Source organism: Osmerus mordax, chromosome 20 (assembly GCF_038355195.1).
Source record: "Osmerus mordax isolate fOsmMor3 chromosome 20, fOsmMor3.pri, whole genome shotgun sequence".
NCBI lineage: Eukaryota > Metazoa > Chordata > Actinopteri > Osmeriformes > Osmeridae > Osmerus > Osmerus mordax.
The window spans coordinates 4166395-4184080 of record NC_090069.1 but is presented as its reverse complement, the minus strand read 5'-3'; the positions used below and the strand labels follow the sequence as shown (position 1 = coordinate 4184080).

General features: G+C 50.2%; 1 protein-coding gene across 1 annotated transcript; it reads left to right on the top strand.

Annotated features, from left to right (window-relative positions):
• Positions 1 to 11157: 11157 nt before the first annotated feature.
• npy8ar (neuropeptide Y receptor Y8a) lies at positions 11158 to 12995 on the top strand. Its single transcript, XM_067258708.1, has 4 exons — positions 11158 to 11466; positions 11606 to 11847; positions 12088 to 12234; positions 12566 to 12995. Exons 1-4 carry the CDS (start codon positions 11158 to 11160, stop codon positions 12993 to 12995), a joined length of 1128 nt encoding a protein of 375 aa, XP_067114809.1.
• The last annotated feature ends 4691 nt before the right edge of the window (positions 12996 to 17686 follow it).

The following is a 17686-nucleotide window of genomic DNA, read 5'->3' as shown; positions in this document are numbered from 1 at the left end:
CCTCACACACACCAGTCCCCTCACACACCACCATCCCCCTCACACACACCAGCCCCCTCACACACACCATCCCCCTCACACACACCAGTCCCCTCACACACACCAGCCCCCTCACACACCACCATCCCCCTCACACACACCAGCCCCCTCACACACACCAGCCCCCTCACACACACCAGCCCCCTCACACACCACCATCCCCCTCACACACACCAGCCCCCTCACACACACCAGCCCCCTCACACACACCAGCCCCCTCACACACACCATCCCCCTCACACACACCAGTCCCCTCACACACACCAGCCCCCTCACACACACCATCCCCCTCACACACACCAGCCCCCTCACACACACCAGCCCCCTCACACACACCATCCCCCTCACACACACCAGTCCCCTCACACACACCATCCCCCTCACACACACCATCCCCCTCACACACACCAGTCCCCTCACACACCACCATCCCCCTCACACACCACCATCCCCCTCACACACACCAGTCCCCTCACACACACCAGCCCCCTCACACACACCAGTCCCCTCACACACACCAGCCCCCTCACACACACCATCCCCCTCACACACACCAGTCCCCTCACACACCACCATCCCCCTCACACACCACCATCCCCCTCACACACACCAGTCCCCTCACACACACCATCCCCCTCACACACACCAGTCCCCTCACACACACCAGTCCCCTCACACACACCATCCCCCTCACACACACCATCCCCCTCACACACACCAGTCCCCTCACACACCACCATCCCCCTCACACACCACCATCCCCCTCACACACACCAGTCCCCTCACACACACCAGCCCCCTCACACACACCAGTCCCCTCACACACACCAGCCCCCTCACACACACCATCCCCCTCACACACACCATCCCCCTCACACACACCAGTCCCCTCACACACCACCATCCCCCTCACACACCACCATCCCCCTCACACACACCAGTCCCCTCACACACACCATCCCCCTCACACACACCAGTCCCCTCACACACACCAGTCCCCTCACACACACCATCCCCCTCACACACACCATCCCCCTCACACACACCAGCCCCCTCACACACACCAGCCCCCTCACACACACCAGCCCCCTCACACACACCAGTCCCCTCACACACACCATCCCCCTCACACACACCATCCCCCTCACACACACCAGTCCCCTCACACACCACCATCCCCCTCAAAATATGTGGTTTATATGACTTTAGTTTAGAGACAGAGCCTGGATAGAAATATAGAGTTTGGATAGAGGAAAGAGAGCCTGCATAAACAGAGCTAGATCAGTGCCGGAGGCGTGAAGCAGAGGGGGAGGGGGGGAGGGGGGAGGGGGGAGGGGGGAGGGGGGAAAAGGCATAGATGGAAAAGGTTTAATGAAAGTCCATAGATTACAGACAGACTTCTATTGAATCTATGAATCCATGTTGATTCATTAGGATTCCTCTGTCCATATGTCCCATCTCCAAAGTGATGGCATTTCCACCCCATTTGTCCAATTCTTCTGAAACTTGGTGTACATGCCTCAGTTGTCATGGGGAACCAAAAAGCTGGAACGACCCATCAGGTCTGCCATGATGGATTTAGCTGCATGGCGAAAATGTGGAAAAACCTAAAAAATTATTTTTCTCTTCAACCGGAGGTCAAATTGACTTGAAATTCCATCCACATCTGTAGAATTGATGTTTTTCCATTTGTGTGTAGGAAAAATGAATATAATACAAAATGCCTGAAAAGGGTGTACTTATGTAAACGTCCACATTGCCTCAATATCTGTGTCAATAAATCAAATGTCCTTTTGACTGAGGGTTTATCAAACCTAACGTGCTTGAAGATGACATCCCTCTGATGTACCGTGCAAATCAGTGTTTGTAGCTATCTAGATTGCTAGCTGTCAGTAAGATTCAGCTGTTCTATTTGTCAAACAGCAATGATTTAGCTGTAGTGTTTATTTGAGCCCAATCGTCTGTTTAAGTTCAGGTTTATTTTAGAATATGTTGCAGTTTTGAGGAGGAATCCGCCATCGCTATGGGCAGCTATATTTAGAATGAGCTTTTTTGTAAGCCCTGCCTGTGAAGAATGTGGTCAAGGATCTATGGAGACCGTGCTGAACACCAATTACTGTTAAACATGCAAAAGTAATCAAACACTGTCTTCAAAATGTATTGTTTGGTAAATCAAAGAACAGCCTGTTCAGCGGCATCTGGCCTGAGCGTCCTTTAATTACACGTTCTATAAACGATAATCACGATGCCGTGGATCGCCCCTCGGTCTCTTCTAACACAACCCAATTAGTCCGACTCCACGTCTCAGCTCCACGGCTTTTGTTGTCGAAAGGATGACGTGAGTCATTGTTCCAACCGTACTCCCCAGACATTCGGGAGGACTCGGAAGACTTGCTTACTTAAATGATTAGAACGTTCATAAAAAAAAGGTTTCATAAACACAGTGCCCGTCTGTGAAAACACGAAATAGTCTTTTATCAAGAGACGACACGGTGGATGGCAGTGTCCCCTGCATCACAGAGATAAAGCTCCAATACCTGTTGAAGAGGGCAAGGCTGGATCCTGTGTGCGAGCCAGACGTGAGAGGCGGGCTGAACAAAGGGAGAGGTAAGAAGGAGCAGAGTAGAGATGAATAAGGCCAGGCCAGGTCTAAATAGGGCGGATAGGGCGGCATGTTCATTCTTTTCTGCTCCTCCTAAGGTCACGGAGCAGCCAGCTCGAAAGGGCAGGGACGAGAGGCTGAGACTCGCCCCCGAGAGGACATGTTCGAAAACCAACAGTCGTTTGAGACGGAGCCTTCCGGAACTCCCTGTCCTTCCTCCCTCCCTCTTTTGCGCTCTCTCTCTCTCTCTCTCTCTCTCTCTCTCTCTCTCTCTCTCCTCTCTCTCTCTCTTATCTATCTCTCTCCCTCGCCATCTTTCTCTCTTTCTTGCTCTCTGTCTCCCCCCCCCCCCTTTTTTCTGTTTGTCTTTAGGGATCACTGCAGTGGAGCCCCCGAACCTGGCTTGTACTTGATACTTTGGGTTAAGATGTGGAGAAATGAAAACTGCGACCTGCCACCGCAGCTCGACTTTCTTAAGTGCACCGAACACCGGCTGCACACCTGATCGCAAAGCCGATGATTATTGACGTTCCTCAGACCTCTGTCGGCCATAAAGGAGTCTGTGGGGCTGCTGGTGTCCAAGCAACCCAACCACACGCCGAAGCCAAATGAGATGCTGCTCAGCAAGAGATGTGTGTTGGGTGGGGAGTGCAATTTAACTTTCAGGGGGCGCAGTGATGCAGTGACACACACTAAATGGGATCATAGCAGCTGTGAAGCTGCTCCTAAGGACATCATTCCGTGAACCCTGAGCACACACACACACACACACACACACACACACACACACACACAAGCAACCGGTGCACATCAATCTCAAGAGCAGACATCATTGGACTTCATCATGGTAAATGCAGGGAAAGACTAGACACTGTTTGAGATCAAATGTTTCATTTCAGCAAACACACACACACACACCCACACACGCGCCCTCACACGCACGTGAAATGAGATGTGGAGATGCGACAAGTGAACGGATAGGGAAGCTAATGTTCCCTGGAGAGGGAAAGCAATTGCTCGCGCACATGGGATTGTGCCAATCTCAGCCATCTGTGGAGGGGGGAAAAGCTTCGAAGGACACCCCTTGTATTTAGGATACACAATAATCCCCTTTCTCATATCTAAACCGTTTGTGTATATGCGTGATGTCAAAACGTCGGATAGGGAAGGGAGACAGAGTTCGAGATGATTAGAGGTAGAGTGTTCATTTTGGACGGATCAGCATCGAGGAGATGGATTACCTGCAAAATACACGCTTTGACTCTTGTCACCCGCATAACAGCTCTCTCTCTCCCTCCCTCCCTCCCTCGATCTCTCTTTGTGGCTCTGGCTCTCTCTTTTCTTTCTTTCTTTCTTTCTCTCTTTCTTTCTTCAACCTTTACCCCTCTATTTCTCTCTCCCCTTTCCCAGATGTGACTCATGTCTGAGATTTAGAAAAACAATCTCTATCAAAGTAGCTGTAGCTCAGCTAAGGATCCCCCAAAAATCCCCCAGAATCCCCCTTCGCCTCATTTGGGCTCAAGTGACTTCTTGTCACCTTCAGCGGATGACATTCGGAAACAATATTTGAACTTGAATGGAGCGAGTGAACGCTAAGCTTGGAGGGAACATTAACAATGGCTTTCTCCGAGCAAACAAAGCCCCTTTGCAGAGAGACAAGTCCTTTCATGTCACATGGTGAGACCAGTGGCCTTCCAGCAGAAGTAGCCATTTTAACATTACAATGTCTGTGATTGGTTGTTTTGGGGAATATGATCGCCTCAAATCTGAGAGGAGAGAAATGGGAGGGAGGGGGAGGAGGGTGTTAAGGGGTATGTGCAGGGTCGCCGCTATAGGGTTTCTGGGCCCCCTGGCTAATTTGTACCCCGGGCCCCAAAATCGAAATCATACAGGAGAGTATGGTGTTCTGTTGGGCACCCTGGTGAGAATTGCCCTGATTGCCCTAATGTGCGATGTGACCGGCGTGAATGCTAGAGCAGAGCGTCAAACTAACCTCTCCTTAGACGGGATCCGCAGATCTGTCCCGGTTTGCCTCCGCCCAGACCCAGGACACCATTCAGGTGAGATCAGAGCGCTCGATTTCAGAGCACCGCATCGCCCTGCCCACTGTGCCATAAAGGTCCTGACCTACTGACAGAGGAGTGCCCAACGCCCCCACACGGGTTGGCCGACCGAAAGGGGCACCTGGGTCGGTGAGCGGCTGCCAGGTTGCTAAGATACGGAGTGCTTCCATGTCCCAGGGGCCTATACTGAGCAAGGCTGGACACAGTGTGCTGGTCAATGACACCATTCCTGGTCTGAAGGATGCATTAAAAACCTGCTTAACTCTTAATCCCTTCCTTGGGAGGAAACAGATTGTGGTTTAACCATAGTAAGCTGAAGAGCTGGGTACCAAACTGAGGTTTCCTTGCACGGAGTGGCGTTTCTGCCTATCCATATAGTTGATACAAAAATGTGTATTTAAGGCAAATTGATTGTGTTGTAAGTCTCCTTTAGAGAGATATGGCCAAAAACGCAATTGACAAACTCAATTTAAACAAAGCGATACATGCTTGATAGGGTAGTATGTCATATGTCTGCTTTGTCTGAGGAGAAATCCTTTCGAAATTCCAAAGAGGTCGTAAAGATCACTAGTTTTCCCTTGAAAGTTAGGTTATCCAATTGCGCAATCCCCTCCTAAAACACATGAACGCGCCTACACGAACACACTTTCCCCAAATAATATCTGCCGCCCCTTACCCCTCTGCTTCTCTTCATAAAAGCCGTGTCGCCGCTTACCACGTACCATTGCTCACAGCAAGGAGACAAAGCGCTCGCATCACAAGTCCCCACAGACGGCACCGTCCTGTCCGCCAGCAGTACCCGTCCTTAGTAAGGTGAGTGGTCCCACACATTCAGACACCGATTAGCCTACTGGTAAAGCAAATTTTGGAGTTACTTGGCGTTTCACACTTCAGCCTATTGCAGTTAAATGTCCGAGAAGGGAGTAAGGCACAACGTCAATGTCGTTACGCAATTTAGTCAACAGAAGTGGTACAGACCTTAAAGCGAAAGAATGTATGGCATTAAGCGTTATTATTTTGTCCGTCTATCAGAGGTTAGTGGTGTCGAATGTGGAATATTTTTGTTGAATAATGGATGTAGACTATGCTTACAGTTGCCAGTTCATTGCTATGCATGGTGTCTAAATAATCCTTAACGCCAGCTTTATCGAAATGAGGCAACCACCAAAGAAAACGTCTTAGGGTTAGGGTTAGGGTTATCGCGCTCATCCATCCTAAAAAGTTATATTTCAAATTCGCACCAATTACATTTTCGAGTCTTGTCTTCTTTTCAATTCAGAAATATGCAGTTGGACTTGCAGTTACACCGTACTAATTGCTCAACAGGCTGCTGGGGAACTTGGAAATATTTTTTGGAGACAAGCAGGAGGGTCAGTTTAAATTGTGAGATGATTGCAAGTCCCACTTGTCCTGGTGAAAGGACAAGGATTGAGGAACACAGATGGTTGTGTTCTCAGACAAGGCTGTATGAAGTAATGGTTAATGTGCGTGTGTGTGCTGTTTGTTTTCATATGCATGATGCTTGGTGCAGCAATGATTACCAGCCCTGCTCTTATCAGTGTTGATAACAGTTTTTACTGATGAACGTCTGAATGTTCTAGTCACGCTGTTTACCTGTGGGAACAACTGAAAAATAATCAATACCCGGCAGCCTGTAGTGTTGGTTTGAGATGCATAAAACCTGTGAAAAAAGACCAAGATGTCCAAGCACACAAATCAGTGGAGGTCCATTCCAGATTTGTATTTGTCACATGATTATACGTGGTACAATATGCAGTGAAATGAGTTGTTCTACCTGCTACCACTTCAGTTCTCGAGACCAACGTTTCTTGCTGAATCTGCGTATTTACTAATTACCAAACCACCAGACTGTGAAGTATCATCCAGTGGTACATCAACTAATCATGCAGAATGAAACCCATTATGTAGACTGTCGTTGTCTTTGTGTGTGTGTGTGTGTGCACACATGTGTGTGTGTGTAGGCAGTTGTGTGTAGTGTGGTGTCTTGCCCAACCATTTTACCTCAGGGTCTGACTTTATGTGCTGCACACTTCAAACACACACCTACACACACACTGGTTTCACGCGCGCACGCACACACACACGCACACACACACACACACACATAGAGCTATTTCCCCCGCGGCTGGGACTTAATACTCTGCAAATGAACTGTGGAGTGGAGAGTGGAGAGAGACAATAGGATGGTCCTGAAGGGGATCTCTGTATCAATTCCCTCAAGCACATTCATATACATCCTCCACACACACACCGACACACACACACACTCTTTAGAAGCATGTCTACCTGTATGCCCCTCCACACACACACTCCACCCACCCCCACCCCACCCTTCACTCTCATTAAGCATCACCGATGGAATATTTATAGGACAGTGTTCACTACCTACATAGATACCCTGTTGTCTTGGACAGGGTACATTAATTGTTATGGTTTAATGATGATCAATACAAGGGAGCAACAGTAAACTGATTCTAGGATTATAACGCACGGAGAAAATGTTTAAAGCAATTGTGCGATATTGGATCGGTTGTATATACTTTTTGCTACATTATACCATTGATATAAAGAAATTCGGTTTCAGTTTCAAAGACTACAGCCATCTTCTCCCAATTAGGTAGGCTTTATCAAGACTGTGTTTCTATAAAGCCAAAACCAGGATTAAGGATGAAGGTATTTGTTTGTCCAGGGTCTAAACCCTAACAGGCTTACACACGGTTTTGAAGATCAGAGATATGGTCAAGTTTCTTCCTACCTATCTAAATACTCTGGTGTGCAGGACAGTGGTCAATACCGACAGAACCTACATTCTCTGGTGTCTAGGACAGTGGTCACATCCTACTTAGCTACCTAGCTGCATACCTACCCACATAAGGGCTCTTGCTCACTAGTCCTCACACCCTTCACGAGTATCTATTCGCAGATGAAGAGTGTGTTAATGAGCGTCTCCCATCTGTCTCCTGCCATCTGTGTTCCCGCTCAACTGGAACCAGAGCCTGGGCTGCAGCCCCCAGCTGTGGGTCCAGGTGTGTGAGCAGCACACATTCAAAGGAACACACACACACACACACACACACACATGCCAAGCAGGTGAGCCGAGGTCCCACCAGGTAGAGGCCAACATGACAAACTCAGCTCCACATGTCCTTTTTGAATGAACGAAAGCCATTGGAATGCTAGGAATTTATCCTTCAAGTTTGCTCTGCATCTCGTCTCCATAGTAATTCTGCAGCCGGACCAAGCAGTTTTGATGAGTCAAGTTGTTGATGTGATTCTGTTTGATCTTAAGCAGCAAGGCCTCTGCTGGTATGAATTATGTAAATGTGTATGTGTATCGTGTATTGTGTGTGTGTGTGTGTGTGCGCGCGCGGCCGTTATGTAAATGCGAGAAGTGGCAGTGTCCTTTTCGGAGCATCACAGTCTGCTGAGTGTTATTAAATGTGAAGGACAGTCAAATTCGCTCAGGAGCACAAGTGTGAATGTGTCATCAATGGAAATGTGTGCGCCACACACACACACACACACACACACATACGAATGCAGAGAGAGAGACTGAAGAATATCCAGACTCCCCTCAATCAAAGGTTGCCGTTTCCCATGCCTGACTATCCTTTCATCTCCTCATTTGTCTTTCCAGTTCTTCTCTCTCACTCATTCGTCCCGTCTCCCACATGGTTCTTTGAACTCTCACTCACATCAAGTCCCGTTCGCGGTATATACGGAATGCTCGTCCTCCCGTTCGTGTCCGCCCACGCCATGCCGCCGTCTCTCACCAGACGCCCTGCAAGTCGTCAGCCTCTCTACTCCCGCACGCCCGACGTCAACAAGTAACAGATTCTCCACATACCTACATCTCTATATTTAGAAATCTCAGCATCATGCGCCTAACCCCCTCCCCCCAGCACAAAACCCAGTGCAGAGGTAGGAGGGAGGAGAGCAGACAACACCCCCCCCCCCCCCCACACACACACACACACACACCCCTCTGCCATTGTCAGTTTTGCAGAAAAGATTGGCCTCCCGTGACACCCTAACATAAACCAGAGCTGCTGCTACAGCTAACTTCGTCCTCAAGACAAAAGCAGCGTTCAACACAAAGGAGTGCAGCTTTCCAAAGGGAAATCTCGGCTTCCAATTTCTGTCGCTCCCAGTTCACGATCAAAAGGGAGCACGTGAACATATACGACCCTGTCGTCGCCGTAACAGTTAGAGTTGTCTTCTCTCGGCTGAACGAGAGCACTTTGAAATAATGATAAGCGTTTATGAATAATACACCACGTAAGAGAGAGACATGAGAGTTGACGGATTGACAAGCCGCCCGTGCGGCGTACCAGCGTGACATCATAAAGAGAACTAACCAGCTTTGGATTTGCAAAGCGTATGCTCATTAGCGACATAGCATTTCATCATCTGACTCGATGTAGGAGCCACAGGCACCGGTGGCCACACATTCGCAGCAGTCGGATAGAGTATGTTAAACGGTGGGTTACTCTGAAAACCTGGCAACATCTCTCCTGAGGTCGGCCTTCAGCACGTATCCCATTTAAAGCCTCTCCAGAGCAAGTTTGACTGAAAGCACAATTGTGCCATGCGTGTGTGCGCGGGCATATGTGTGTGTGTGTGTGTGCTGAATGAAAATAATTAGCTGGGGATGGAGAGTCCTTCGCTTAAGAGAGGATGATGGTTAGGAGAGAGTAGGGGGAGAATAATAAGCTCTGTCCTGATTGCCTGTTCCCTCAAATCGGGGAGGGGACCATACTGAAGGATGGCCTTTATTATGGTGCGTGCATGAGCCAGTCCATGTCGATTCTAAATGCGTGCCTGTGTAGATTTGTGAGAGTGTGCGTGTGTGCGTGTGTGCGTGTGTGTGTGTCAAATCGAGTCTGTGTCTGGGAGAGGGATTGGTCCTGATGTGAAATGGCCAGGGCTCTTAGACATCCATGTATTTCACCACAGGGTAGTTCTGCTGAGTCTGTTTGTGCTCTGTATTCATCCCAGAAGGCCAGCCTGATCTGGGACTGTCACGTTAGTAGAGAGATTTGGTTTCTAGAACTGTGTCTCTAACCGGGGCACTGTGGTCAAAAATGAAAACACTGCATCTTGAACACACACACACACACAGGGTCATCATAGTGAACCGATATAAACCATTTGTCTGTGGTGCTTAATCTCATTTGAGGATCCTCTAATGCCACCCATGTCTCTAGTGGAGAGCGCCGTATAATCAGGCCATTAACCCGGGGGAAGGGTGTGTGCGTGTCTGTGTGTTCGTGTGTCTGTTTGTTTGCTGGATGGGAGGTTGTTTCTGGGCTTCATTGCATGATTGCACGCCTCATCTCATTCTTAGTCTGAATTCCAAATGAACCTGTGGGTGCACTTGTTTCGGTGTGTTTGTATGTGTCTGCGTGCCATCCGCCGAGATGAAAACATCCATTTTAATGATCCAGTCTTGAAAAATAGGGTGGGAAAGACATGCTAGGATGAGATGTCACACAGCAAGACGGTGTGTTCTAGAAGGAGCTCCGGAAAGAAGGAAAGAGAGAGAGAGAGAAAAAGAGAGAGAGAGAGAGCAGTATGCGTGAGATGGGGGCGAGGGAGAGAACCACAAGGCAATCCACTCCTCAAGGCATTTCTCCTCCTCTCTCCCCTCATACAAGCCATTCTGGGGATTGACTATGAATGTGATGAATATAGTTAGCGCGGGGTGTGACATTTGAGGTACAAAAACCACTCTCCCCTCTCATTCCATCCACCACTCATTTGATCTTGTCTCATTTTCTCCACATCTTATATCCTCTAATCTTTGGGGCATTTCCACTTTTCTCTTTTGATCATCCTCTCCGTCTCCCCGTAGAATTCCATCCTCTGAGTGCTGTTCTGTGCCCCCCCTCTCTCTCTGTTCCAGGAAGCAGCCGTGGATGCCACACCAGCTCTGTCCCATGGAGGGAGGCAGAGAGACTGTTCCACGGTGACCAATCCACAATCTCCTGACCTACCCCCAATCCCGCCTCTTAACCTACCCACCCTCTGACCTACTCAGCCCCGCCACTAACCTATCCAACCTCACTTGCAGCCCACCCAACCTCACCTCTAACCTACGCAACCTCACCTCTAACCTACCCAGGCTCACCCAATTTACCCAACCTCACCTTTAACCTTCCTAACCTCCATCCTACCCAAGCCCACCGACAACCTACCGAATCCCACCTCTAGCTTTTCCTAAGCCCAGCTCAAATACCCATACTCAACCCCCTGACCTACCAACCCTGTAACCTACCCAACTTCATCTCGAACCTACCTAATTCGACTTCCAACCTCTCCATCTCTAATCTATCCTCGACACCTCAACCATCTGTCTTTAACCTACATATACTTCCGCCCTCCTATATTACCCCTTTCTTTTACCAGCCAGCTACACCTTCCCTCCTGACCATGTCCAATAACAGCAGCTCCCTGGGGGGCTGGGAGGCCTCTGATTGGACAGAATCCACCACGTGCCCGCCCTCAGTGGGCGGAGCCACCTTCCTGATCGTGGCCTACAGCACGGTGATCGCCGTGGGGCTGCTGGGAAACGCAGGCCTGGTGTTCATCATCGGCAGGCAGCAGGAGTTGCGCAACGTCACCAACATCTTGATCGCCAACCTCTCCTGTTCCGACATCCTCATGTGTGTGGTGTGTCTGCCTGTCACGGTCATTTACACCCTGATGGACCGCTGGGTCCTTGGGGAGACCCTCTGCAAGGTGAGTGAGACAGTCCCACACACACGCACGAACACCCCCACACTTATTTACTGCCTATTAACACACCGGCTGTATTTTGAATGCACACTTTAGGTGTGTTAGACGGGCGTATTAGACGTTTTCCGCCCCTCTCTTCCAGGTGACTCCGTTCATCCAGTGCATGTCAGTGACGGTGTCTATCTTCTCCCTGGTGCTGATCGCTCTGGAGCGCCACCAGCTGATCCTGCACCCCACGGGCTGGTCCCCCGCAGCCGGCCACTCCTACCTGGCTGTGGGGCTCACCTGGCTGGTGGCTTGCTTCATCTCTCTGCCCTTCCTCTCCTTTAACATTCTCACCAACGCCCCCTTCCAGAACCTCAGCCTGCCCGCCAACCCCTTCAGGTTAGGAATGGTCTCATCTGACTGTTGGTCTGTCTCTCCAACCTATCAGCCAACCAACCACCCACTCATCCATCGATGCATCTACCGCCCACGCATCCATCCGTCTACCCACACATCCATCCATCCATCCATCCACACATCCACCCATCTGTCTCAATCTCCATGTTTGTGAGTCGCTGAGACCAGGAGGGATCTGTCTTTCCAAGCGTCCGTAGCTGAGCGGGTGTTGTGGGCTTGCAGGGACCACCTGATCTGCATGGAGCTGTGGCCGTCCGAGCGCCACCGCCTGGCCTACACCACCTCTCTGTTGCTGTTCCAGTACTGCCTCCCCCTGCTGCTGGTGCTACTCTGCTACCTCCGGATCTTCCTCCGCCTCCGACGACGCAGGTTACACATGCGCCCGCCGTCCGTCTCGCGAGGTCACTCTCGCGACCGCAGCAGAATTGAACCCGGGGTCGCTGTAAATGCTCCCGTGCTCTCGGTAGACCTGTTGACGTGAACAGCCATGTCCTCGTGTGTCTTTATTTATCGTATTTTAGATTATATTGTATAGCCCTAGTATTTTGGGGGGATTTCTTTGTACATTTTCTACATTTGTACTTTGTTCATTATGTTTAAATGTTCACTGTATGCACCTGCCCACCAAAGTAAACCTTGTTCGTGACCACTTACTTGGCGATTAAACACGATTCTGATTCTGATTTTGATTCTGATTCAGGGACATGGTGGAGCGGAGCAGAAAGACCCGCGGAGCCCAGAGGATCAACGCCATGCTGGCGGCCATCGTGGTCGCCTTCGCCCTCTGCTGGCTGCCCCTCAACGTCTTCAACACCCTGTTCGACTGGCACCACCAGGCCTTGCCCGCCTGCCAGCACGACGCCGTCTTCTCCGCGTGCCACCTGACCGCCATGGCGTCCACCTGCGTCAACCCCGTGGTGTACGGCTTCCTCAACAGCAACTTCCAGCGCGAGCTGAAGGCCACGTTGCAGCGCTGCCACTGCGGCCTGGGGGCGCCCGAGAGCTACGAGAACTTCCCCCTCTCCACGGTGGGGAGCGAGGGCATCACCAAGGCCACCTCCCTCCACAGGATGGGCTCCCTGAACACGGCGCCCGCCAGGGTCGAGGCCGGCGACTGCGTCCACAGCTAGCCGCTTGGGCTAACGCACGCAGATGGACAGCTACGGGGACATGGAGGGTGGCTGAGAAGTTTCCGCTGGTCCCCCAGCCATCAGCTGGCCGCACCCGCCGAGCCGGAAGGTAACCGCAAAGCGCGAGCAGAGGGGCAGGGTAACCAGCCCGGTGCGTGGCCCGGTTAACCAGCTTATTTAGACGGAAAATCAGACACCGACCGACAGACACTAAGGCTGGGTTTCCATGGCGATAGAGTTCAGCTCCCCCCCCTCAAAATAGAATGTCATCATCACTGCAGACCGAGCAAAATGTCGAATATCGTAAACACCGAGGACAGTGTGCTGGCGGAACGAACAGCATGAAGACCGAACAGGCAACTAGGCAAGAAATGTGGTCAACAGCTCGTTAAACAAGACAAGAGAGAGCGAGACAGGGAGAAGGGAGAGCGAGAGCCAGACAGACAGAGAAGAAAAAAAGCCATTGTGAAAGTAATACAGAGTTGCTCACGGAGCGAGGCACGCCGGGCCCCTGTTTCCATGGCGATGGGCTTATTCTGAGCACTGCACCTTTTTCGGGTCCTCTGCAGAGCTGTCGTCATTAAGCAACACTTCTGGGGTGTTAGGCCACTGTCACGTCAATCACAGCCCTCTCCATCACCCTGGCAGTCCCTCTGCCTGCCAGCTCCGCCATTCCTCCACCCCCCTGCATGTCTGTCTGTCTTTCAGCCTGCCTGTCTGTCTGTGTCGCTCTGACAGCCGTCGCCGAGCAACTTTGTTCTCGGCCACGACGCTGCAGGCGCTATCTGACTCCGAAACAGCCTCTACGCCGTTAAAGACATGTCCTAGTGATGAAGTCGAGGGAACACTTGAAGTCAGAGGACGGGGACTGTCTGGCTAAAACCAGACAAGCAGATTCGGTGCCAAGCTCCCTCTCCCTCGTTCTGTCTGGCTGAGACCAGAGGCTGAGGGACATGTGCTGTGCTGTACGGTGGTCCAGCAGGTGTGGGGGGGGGTCTCCCACATCCAGACGGGCATGTCAGTCTCGGTCTGGAGCTTGGAGCCAGGACAATGGGGTTGGGGCTGGGCACTGGGGAAAGACACTCAGAAATGACAGCTGGATGTTCATGGGAGGGAGGCTGGAGGATGGGAGACTGGGGGCTTTCTTGGGGCTTGTAGCTGGGAACTAGGGACTGAGGAATGAAGGCTAGAAAACTTCAAATCTCCATATATTATTCCCTGCCATATCCTTTGGCTAAATTGGCCAGTCTGTAAAATCCAGTAATCCCCGGCCTTAGGGAAATGCAGACCAGAAGCCTGTGAAAGCGCTTTCAACAAATTTCAGTTAACATGGGCCACGGCTTATAGCTCATATGGGATTCTCAGGGATGAATCCATATTGACTTTATGATTGTGACACTGATTAGAAATGCTTTGTAAACCAATCGAATTGCAGTGTAATTGTGCATTGTGAAGATTTCTTTTTCCATTCATGTGCAGTTTCTTCTGACATGCGTGCATGTCTGTGTTGTGCCTTTGTGATTTGGTTCGTGTTGCTTTGAATTGCTAATCACAGTTTTAGTTTTGATCTTGATTAGTCTTGATTTTAGGTTTATCTCTCCATTTTCCTCCAGTAGGAAATTAGCATGAGCTAATTACCATTTTTTTCCTATGTGTGTGTATGGGCATGTGCATTTACATCTACTTTATAAAAACAGGGATTCCATATTGAGACACATGCCAAGCATCAAATGATAAAAACACAATAGGTATTCAACCAACTGTTTTAAATGCACATCAAACATAGCAGAACAGAAACAAGACAGACCAGAGTGCAAGGAAAGGACGAGGCTCACACAGTGTATGGAAGTGCGCAAGAAGCAGTAACTCTGCCCAGCCGTCCGAGTGGTGTGTGGACGAGGAAGATAATCACCGCCTCAGGCTGGGAGATCTGATTGGCTCCCGGCCACAGGCTGAGATCACTTGCTTCCTGTTTCACCGCGTCGTAGGAACGACACGCTGAGCTAAACCTTTATCCCAGCATAGTCATTCCGAGATGTGAACCCAATCAGCACCACGGTCTCGCTGCGACGGGGGAGCCGACCTTGAAGTACTTATTATCTCGTTGCCATGGATAAAATGGTACACCGAGGGCAATGGAATCAAGAGGTTTTTTTTTAAGCTTACACGGTATTACGTACGAATCCTGACGCGTGCTGTCGATGCTCGATCTTTCCTTTGAACAATGAGACACGTCGACCTCAAACGCTTTAGGGACTTGCCATTGTGGGATTAAACTCTGATGTGTGTGGTCCGAGGGTTGGGGGGGGGGGGGGGGTGGGGTGGGGGGTGGGGGGGGACACTGGCTACAGGACAAGGCGGAGGAGTTCTCCCGGGCTAGACAAAGCTGTGGTTTCCCATCAGGAGCGCCACAAAGCTACATATTGTTCATCTTCCTAGAAGACGAAACCTTTAGCGTGCGATTGAACACACGCGCGCACGTATGTAGAGAGCGGTGACCCCCGACACGCACACAGACACGCACACTCGAGTGTCCACAAAGGAAATGGTTTCTCTGCATTTCCCATCCTGTTGTCCTTCCTCCGGGCGAGGACAGAAGCCAGCCACTTGAGCAGGAGAGCGAGCTGTTCTTCATGTTCTTATTGAGGTCCTTTCCCGAAGAAAGAAAAAAAAAAACTTACGAGCCCTGGGAGGACACGCGAACTCTGGGAACATGCAAAGGCCCCGGGAAATTCTTCTTTCTGTGAGGCGACAGTCAAAGGCGCTATACCACTGTGCCTTCCTTATAGATAACAAAAGATCGCTCCCCTGGAAAACCCTCCCCAATAGAACAGGGCTATCATTTCAATCTTCTTGACATTTGATTTGCCATTGAATAATACCGAAATCAAAGCAGATACTTTAGATAGCTTTGTGTGTTTCTTTGGAGCCTGGTGTGGTGCCAGAGCGAGGGTTTAGAAGGGTTTAAGAGGCCCACTGGCTCTGGCATGGGTCGTGTCCACTGAGAGAGAAGATCAGATCCAGACGGCAGCTGTTGGTGTGCACCAGCGTGCACCAGCGTGTAACAGCACCACGGCTGCCGGAGGGCCTTACGTCCCTCGCGCCAGGATGACACAGCACCCCTCACACACCCGCACACGTACACACCACCGGCACACTGATCCATCAGCCAATTAAACGCTGAACCCTGAAGGTTCCCCTTCTGTTTCCCGTGGCGGTTTGCCTGGTCACCATCTGCGTACCTTCAGGAGATGAACGCAGACAGGGAGTGAGAGCCATGGGCGTGAATACGGACCTTTACTTAAAAGAAGACGGCATCGAAGTTGGATCCATAATTCATTCCACTTTACAAAAGGTGGAAGGTTCCAGCTGTCCCGGCGCCAGAGGATGTGATGCCGAGTAGGGTTTCCATGGTTTCCCAGGCGGGCTGTCTCTGGGTGGTGCTGCGGGGGGGGGGGGGGGGGGGGGAGGGGGTTGTTATTGTGAGGGTGACGCACAGCGCTAACACAGCCCGGTTAACACAAACGCACACACGTAATAAGGGGTTGTTTGCGGGGTTGGCGCATGGCTGCTGCTCGCCTAATGAAAGTATGAAAGGAGAACTTTTCGTAGGCCGGCTAATATTAAGAGACACGCGCGCACGCACACACACACTTTGTTATTGGCTCGACCGACAGACAACAGGTGGTTAACGCCTCATGAGTCGCAACAACATGCATAATTATCACTCGAGGTCTGTTTTCACGCGTCAAGCATTCATGAATACTGGGAGGTGTGTGTCTGAGTCTGCAAGAGTGAGTCTGCATATATCAAAGACACAGAGTGTGTGTCTGTGTCTGCGTGTGTGTGTGTGCGTGCGTGTGTGTGTGTGTGTGCGCGAATGGATGTGCGAAAAGCGTATGGTGTGATGGATGTCCGAACATTAATTTGTGTGTGCATAATCCCCCTCAATTTCCACGCTCAAATTCTCACACTCATACATACAGGGAATGTCATAGTGATGACAGGCACAGTACTCATTACATTTACATTTAGTAGATGCTCTTATCCAGAGCGACTTACAGTAAGTACAGGGACATTCTCCCGAGGCAAGTAGGGTGAAGTGCCTTGCCCAAGGACCCAACATAATTTTGCACGGCTGGGAATCGAACCAGCGACCTTCTGATCACTAGCCTGATTCTCTAACCGCTCAGCCACCTGACTCCCATTAGGCTTAAGTTTAAAAAAAGGAGTATGCTCAACCCTGTTCAATGATGTACAACTGTTCAGCCCTGTTCAACCTTTTACCTGCATAGCCCTTGACAATGTTTACACTAAACATTTTATAACCAAGGCATCGTGTAAAAAAGTGTTCATGTGCAGACAGGATTTCAGTAACCATTTTCAACTCAAAAGTATGGTGAAATGTTTCAAAACACTTTTATATTACATTTCATATGAAATTTGATCATTTACATTGAGTGTGATACTGAATGTTCAAATGTACCTCACATTTGCTGGACAGCAAGATGGAGTGTGTTTTTCTCCAAATTCTGCTTTTCCTGTAGGCATGGAAAAAGGGATTAATTGATGTGATGATTCATGTTGTGGAGCCAGTAACAGTAAGATGTAGAGTCTGTATGCTTTGCTCTCTAAAATGTCTGGAACAATCCAATGTGACTTCCTCTATCGCGCCTTCTGTTCTTCTCCTG

Bases quoted from the DNA above. Each gene is read 5' to 3' on its own strand.
- npy8ar (XM_067258708.1), top strand. From the start codon at position 11,158: ATGTCCAATAACAGCAGCTCCCTGGGGGGCTGGGAGGCCTCTGATTGG. The intron at 11,467-11,605 runs GTGAGTGAGACA...CCTCTCTTCCAG, and splicing joins TTGGGGAGACCCTCTGCAAG to GTGACTCCGTTCATCCAGTG. The intron at 11,848-12,087 runs GTTAGGAATGGT...GTGGGCTTGCAG, and splicing joins CTGCCCGCCAACCCCTTCAG to GGACCACCTGATCTGCATGG.